Source organism: Arvicanthis niloticus, chromosome 17 (assembly GCF_011762505.2).
Source record: "Arvicanthis niloticus isolate mArvNil1 chromosome 17, mArvNil1.pat.X, whole genome shotgun sequence".
In the NCBI taxonomy this organism is placed as follows: domain Eukaryota; kingdom Metazoa; phylum Chordata; class Mammalia; order Rodentia; family Muridae; genus Arvicanthis; species Arvicanthis niloticus.
In genome coordinates this window covers 49,200,505-49,207,883 of record NC_047674.1, presented here as the reverse complement: position 1 = coordinate 49,207,883, position 7,379 = coordinate 49,200,505, and the positions used below count along the sequence as shown (strand labels likewise).

Sequence of the window (7,379 nt, the reverse complement as noted above, 5' to 3'; positions counted from 1 at the left end):
AGTGTCTAATAATCAGAACAACCTCTACTACATTCCTTTCCAAGTTTGTATTCAGAAGATTACCTCTTCTGACATGAAAGAGAGAATCCAAGTCTAAGGCAGTCATGGAAAACAGAACATGCTAGAATGAAGTTAATGTCTATAGCTTGTAATGTTAAGGGCCCGCCTCAGCAGTTTCTCATCCCCCCTCCCCCAAGCCCCCAATCCCCATGGTTAGCCCTATGTGCTCTGTCTTGCCCTGGATCCTGAGGCTAGGTTGCTAAGCTAACCAAACCAGTTTAACCTGAAATGCTTGAAGCTACTGCTTGCATTTCTCAGGCCATTCACCCCATGTGGCTAGCCTGGAGAACACCAGCTACCACTCACTCAGCTCCCCTTAGCCCCTTGAAATGAAAACACTAAAGACTTATATTAATACCAGCCAGATTTATAACAGTAAATCTCCAACCACAAAACACCCATGCAAAGAACACACAACTCAGTTAATATAAATACAAGCAGCACTCCTAGATTGGGCAAATGTACCCTACACTACTCTCTTGCCCAGCTATGAAATCCCTAGCTACTTGTGGCTCTTCCAGGCAACGTGGGCCTGCTCCATCTTCTGCCTCTTCTTCCTTGATCATCTTCTCTCTTTGTCCTCAAGCTCTTCTTCTCTTCTTCCTCCTTCTCTCCCCTCTTTAAAACTTTCAGCTCTGCCTTTTCTTCCATTTTCCAATCACATGGTCTAGCCTTTATTTGATCAATTGAGATTTTATCTGACATCATCTGAGTATGTGATCTACTCCTCCTCAGGACACCCCTCTTGAGAGAGCAGATAATATAAACAGCAGTTCACAAGAAATATCCAGTATTGTCATAGAAAGAGGCCACTAGGCACAGTTGATATGTAACATTTTAATGAACTTGTTATGCTGAGAATATAATGTTTAAATATTAACCATACTAAACTTTAAAAGTACTTGAGAAATAACCACCATTTTAGTGATGTTCTTTTTTAATGCTTATTTTTATTTCATATTATGAATATTTGGTTGTATTTATGTTCATATATTTATGTGTACCACATTTTGTTCTTATTTACCCTGGAGACTAGAAACTGGCATTGGAACTGAAGTTGCAGTTGATCGTAAGTCCCCATGTGGATGGTGAAAACCAAAACCAGTTCCTCCATAAGGATATTAAAGGCTCCTATTCAATAAGCCATCTTTACAATAGCTAGATAGTCCAGTTCTACAAAAAACCACTCAATTTAATTTTCTTAAGCTTTTAAGTAAAGAAATCAAGTTCACAAAACTACAGTTTAAAAGATATCCATTCATTTGCTCAATCACCTTGTTCCAATTCATATAAGTTCATTTTGTTACTACTAAGAGAGGGAAATAATAATAAAGTAATGTATATTTTTGTTCTTTATTTCAGCCAATAGTTGTGGAGAAGAAGATAGATATTCTAACTGTGGAGACCTGAAGAAGATGCTAACCTGTGACGATCAAATTCTTAAAGAAGGTTGCAAAGCAACCTGCCTCTGTGAAGGCAAAATTCATTAAATTTCCAGTACACACTATCAAGACCATGTAGAGAAAGACTATACCCTCTAAATATGCTTATCAGATCCCACACAAATGTATAGGTTTAGTTCATTGAAATATTTCCAAATGGTAATGATTTTGTATCTTTTTCTATGTCTTTCTATTTTTCCGAAATTGTTTACTCCCAAATATTTTAAAATAACAAAGTCTACCTTTGGACCTTGACATATGAAATCTGAGACACATTTATGGAGTCAAATCTAGTCCACGATTACATATTGTCTGTATGACAAAAGTAACTAAAACTGTGGCTTGAAAATACAAATCATGTTCCCAGAACACAATGAAGTAAGGGAACAGACAGCATATAGTTCCTCTGTAATGGTCAGTCATTTTTTTTCTAGCTCTACCTAGTTAACTATCTCTTGAGAAACATTCACGTTGTCTTATTTTTTTTTCATGATTCATTATTCTCCACATTCATCATAATCAGTGGTTTAAATTCTAAACTACTATTATCATTTTAGTTGTTGGGTCTTTTAAGAATGATATTAAAATGTACCTTAATGAACAGAATTTGCTTGTTCATGGGGCATTGACCTTGGTTGCTTTAGAAAAAATGAAATAAATTTTAATCTTAGCATATTAATCATCCCCTAGTATTTGTTTAACTGGTTATTTGGTGTTTGTTTACTCAATATGATATTTTAATATTTATGATATCTTTTACTTAATTTTTATTTATATAAAAGTTCTCAGCTTTCAGAAGAGTTTATTCTAATCAATGTATACCTCAATTAATAATCAATAGTGGATCTAGTTTGGCAAGTACTCCTTACCATATCCTACCATGCTATATTCAATGTATAGATCTATCCCAGATCACACATCCTCTATACAGTCTGGTGAGTCCTGTGGAGCTTGGTTCACTCATAAAATCTCAACATTCAGAATCAGTTATCCTAGTTGCACATGTTAAATGTTAGCATTAGACATCTGTGGGCAGGTTAGAACAGACTACTCTAGACCAAATGGTTCCAAGGGGGGTATTAAGGAGATAGGGCAAAGGTGGGGGGAAGAAGTTGGAAGAAGAGAGCAAAGTCAGGGGGTTTTGCCTGTTTTATATAAGCATTGATATATATAGCCTCTCCCAAGTAAAGATGAGGTAGCCAGGTGGATTCTGGGAGTGTATGGCAGTTGCCTTGGCAACAATGTCAGGGGCGCCTAGATGTGATGTCACTGGGTTCAGAGCCTGATACCAATATATCTCCCTTTTTCTTATTATAAAGAAAAGGAAAAAAGGGGAGGTGAAGCCGATGGTGAAAGGGGAGTTGGGGCGCATGTCTCTTAAACTACTTCCTACTGTGTAGGGGCTTAGTCCATTGTGGGGAGTAGCTGGCTTTCACCATAGGGGGCCACTTGGTTGATGTGTGTATCAGGTTCCTCTGTGAACAGTGGCTGGTAATCCTGTAATAGCAACTGATTAATAGTTTGGTTAGAAATAATAACACCAGGGGAATGACTAAAAAGGGTGTTACAAAAGAGAGTATCTACTTTTATATGGGTTTTTAAAAATCTTGGAGGTCTCACGTTCCCTAAAAATGGCATTCTTCTTGGAGAAACTAGCAAAGACCATCTTCTTTAGCTGTCAGGACATCTGGCACCCATCAGCTCTGAAGCACCACAGCTGGAATCTCGTGGGTCTTGTATATAGAAAAGAGTGTCTTGTGGTGTTGGTAGAAGAAGTGCTTGGTTCGTGATCCTAGCATATATATCTGACAAGAGTATGGGCAGCCCCCATAATTGTCTGGCCAGTTTTTACAATAATATTCTATCTGGTCAAAGAGAAAGCAAGTATAGAAAACATATTTAGATATGACAACAGATATAGGGATGATAGCAATTTGGATTGGTTCTTGGCATCTAGCTATGGAGCAGTTTCCTGACCCTATGTGGAAAGACTGTTATCTGTGGGGGGTCTCTTGAATCTTGAACCTCCAGACCTAAGGGCTGACCCAGATAGAAACAAGCAGCAAGGGGAGGACGAGAAACCCATGCCTAGTCAAGTGAGGTTGAGCTCAGCTCTGGAGTGGAGTCTCATTTTCTGGGTTTGAGAACAAGGTGGGTGATTTCAAAGTCCTCTGGAGCTTAATAGAGTATGGTCCTGTTAAGGTTGATGTGTATAAGAGTCAATTTTAGATGGAGGGATGAAAGGCTTGAGGTGAGACAAGTGGACCCAGTGAGGGTGTCCCTCAAGTTTAGCAGCTGTAGGGGTCACAAGAATTACCTTAAAAGGGCCCTGCCATTTGGGAGAGAGAGGTGATGGCCTGTGATCTGGAGGGGTGAGAAGGACTTAGTCTTCAATGTTGACAGGCAGTAGACAGGAGACAGTGTGTGGTCAAGGTAGATGGTGGTCAGCAAAGTTCACTAGAGAGAACGGAGGTGGCAAAGTAATAGGGTGAGTAGATGGGAGGGGAGAGCGTTTAGTTGAAAGACCAGAAGTTAGAACTGGTTGTCCATACATGAGTTCAAAGGGTGAGATGAGGAGAGGCTGCTTGGGGAAAGCTCATAACCCCAAAAAGAACCAGAGGAAAAAGTTTTACCTAGTCAAGATGAAGTTCCTGTGACAGCTTGACAAGAGTAGTTTTTAAAGAGCAGTTAGTTTTTTCTACCTTACCTGAATATTGAGGGTAATAGGGAATGTGAAAATGCCAGGGGATGTCTAGGACTTTAGATAGAATTTGAGAAACCTGGGAAGTAAATTCAGGACCATTTTCTGACTAGAGGGAGGCTGGGACACCAAATCGGGCGATGATCTCTCGGAGAGGGAGATCAGAGACTGTCTGGGCCCTTTTGTTAGTTGTGGGAAAAGACTCTACCCAGCCTGAGAAGGTGTCCACCAAAACCAGGAGGTACTTGGCATTTGACAGCAGGCATGTGGGTAAAGTCACGTTGCCAGTCATTTTCAGGAAGGGAACCTCTAGCCTGATGGTAGGAAAAGAGGTGTTATGATACCTTGAGATGGGATCTGACATCTGATAGATTTTGCAAGAAGCAGTGATAGATTTTAAGAAACTTAAGTCCTCAGGAGTAGTCTGTAGGTGGGTCTTAGCAAAATAAGACAACACTTGGCTGTTAGGATGAAAGAGCTGGTGAAGATAGGACAGAGTTCGATGAGTGTCAGGGTGTGTAGGTAGGGATGTGGGTTGCAGTGTAAGAATGTCCTGGGGAGGGTGAGATGAGTCTAGAACCCTATGTGTCGCAGCTCTAGCTGCCTAATCAGTTCAGTTGTTTTGATTGGAGGCAATAGAGTTTTCCGTCTGGTAGAATCTGCAATGGACAATCCCAATAGCTGTGGGGAGATGGGAGGCCTTTAGCATGGCCACAATTTAGTGTGCATTAGTTACTGATCCTTCTTTTGTGGTAAGTAACCCATGCTTCTTTCAGATAGCAGCATGGGACAGGAGGATATGGAAAGCATATTTGGAATCTGTGTAGATGTTGAGGGATTGTCCCTGTGCCAGGTGGAATGCACAGGTAAAAGCTATTAGTTCAGCCTGTTGGTTGCTGGTATGAGCAGGTAGGGCCTGTGCCTCCACCACCTCTGTGTCTGACACTATGGCATAGCCAGCTTTCCTGGCTCCTTCATTTAGAAAGGAGCTTCCATCTATATACCAGGTAGAGATGGCTTGAGGCAATGTGCCCTTCTGTATGTGTGAAGGATGAGGTAATAGTTCCTCTAAAGTTTCAGTGCAGGAGTGAGATAGGGAGTAGTTAGTATTAGAATGAAGGTTGGAAATATTAAGAGGTGGGCATGATTGAAAGGTGAGGGTGGAGTCTTCCATTAGAGCTACATGGAGAAAAAGAACCCTGGAGGGAGGTAGACTCTGGTAAGCCTTTATAAGTTAGAAGCTGTGACAGGTTGTGAGAAGAGAGGACAATTACAGGCAATTCCAAAATTAGTTTTTTTGACTCTTGAATAAGGAGAATAAGCAGCTGCTAAGGTACAAATACAAGGTGCCCATCCCTGGATGGTTAGATCTAGTCTTTTTGACAAGTATGCTACAGGTGCAAAAGATATTCTCAGTTGGCTACCTAAGACTCCAAGGGCAAATCCCCCCTTTTCAGTTACGTAGAGGGAAAAAGGATGAGTCAGGTCAGGGAGATGTAATGCTGGGCCTTACAGAGAGCCTGTTGGAGCCTTTGAAAGGGCTTAGTAATAGGTTTGAGAAGAGGTTCATAGATGGGACCTAATGCTGCTTCATATAAGGAACAAGAACGTAGGAAAAAGGAAGGAACCCGGGACTGCAAAAAGATATTCATTCCTAGGAATGATAAAATCTCTTCTTTTGTAGAAGGAACAGTTAGACACTGAATCAGATTCTTTCTATCTAAGGTAATAGCCTTGTGGGTTTGGGTAATTGTTAGTCCCAAATAGGTGACCTGAGAGGTGGACAGTTGGACTTTAGAAGGTGAGACCCTGTAGCCTCGACTGGAAAGAAAATTTAGAAGAGCAGCTGTCTCAGCTTGGCTAATCTCTAGAGAGGCATTACAGAGAAGGACATCATCTATGTAAAGTACAATCTTAGATCTAGGGAGAGATAAAGAGAGCAAGTCAGAAGCCAGGGCCTGGCCAAATAGGTATGGGCTGTCCTGGAATCCCTGAGGTAGAACAGTCCAGGTACATTGGGTAGAAGAGTTAGTGTCAGGATCTGTCCAGGTAAAGGCAAATATTTCCTGTGACTGGGTATCTAGAGGGATAGAGAAAATGCATCCTTGAGATCCAGGACTAAAAAATAAGAAGTCCCTGATGGTATAGTAGAAAGAAGTGTATAAGGATTAGCCACAACAGGATGGAGGGGAACCACTGCAAAATTAATGTGTCTGAGGTCTTGAACCGGACTATAGGTACCATTAAGTTTCTTAACTGCTAGTATAGGGGTGTTAAAGGGGGAAGAGGTAGGGCGAAGGAGTTTTTTCATTAAGAGTTAGGAAGTAATAGGCTTAAGTCCCCTGAGGCTCTGGAGAAAGAGAGGATATTGAGCTTGGGTGATGTACCTGGTAGAGTCCAGTAACTGGATGACAACAGGAGAATGATGTTTTGTGGGGAGCGTACAGAAGGCAGGTATCATCCTTGCAGCCATCTTGAGCCATATACCCTGACAAGAGATTTGATTACAATAGCCTTCAACAGCTGAGCACACTCTGATAACATCTTGTTTTAGATACCCAGGATCTTCCCTTGGGTGTGTGAGACTTAAAGGTGTGTGACTTAAGGGTGTGACTTAGAGATCAGATTTAGAGACAAGACCTAAGGGCATGACTTAAGGGCATGACTTAGAGGCGTGGCTTAGAAGTGAGACATATAAAAGGCAAAAAGCAGACAGACGCGTAGAGTACAACTTGGAGTACAAGTTGGAGTTAGTTGTTAGGCATTAAGTATTGGGCACTTGGAAGGGAGCTTGGAAAGAAGCTTGGAACTTGGAGGCACTAGGGACTAGGAACTAGGGACTAGGAAATCAAGACTTGGGACTTAGACTACGAAGAGAGACTGAAGAATAAACAGGATTGAATCACACTCTCTCTGGTTTCCATTCTTCGTTTTCATCCTCACTCTCTCTCTCTTGCTGAACCCTGACCCGTGGACCGGAGCTGCTTGGAGCAGTGCGGGCTAACAAGTTAGTCCCCAAGGCTTTTTGCAGGGTAGGTCCCAACATTGACAGAGTGGCTCTCATCAATGTTTAGCAACAGAGTAGTTCTGAACATCCCAAACTCGGGTCTACCTGAGAAGCTGGTAAGGGAAATAACATGTTAGTGTTAGTAGGATGACTGGCTAGAAGAAAGAGC

At 41.5% G+C, this 7,379-nt stretch overlaps 1 protein-coding gene across 1 annotated transcript in view; it reads left to right on the top strand.

Annotated features, from left to right (window-relative positions):
• LOC117722643 (cysteine-rich secretory protein 1-like) overlaps positions 1-2,157 on the top strand; it is a 42,785-nt gene extending 40,628 nt beyond the window's left edge. Inside the window, exon 9 of the mRNA XM_034521890.2 lies at positions 1,423-2,157. Within this exon, the coding sequence (XP_034377781.1) occupies positions 1,423-1,550 (128 nt within the window). The 3' untranslated portion in view covers positions 1,551-2,157. The remainder of the gene's footprint in view (positions 1-1,422) is intronic.
• The last annotated feature ends 5,222 nt before the right edge of the window (positions 2,158-7,379 follow it).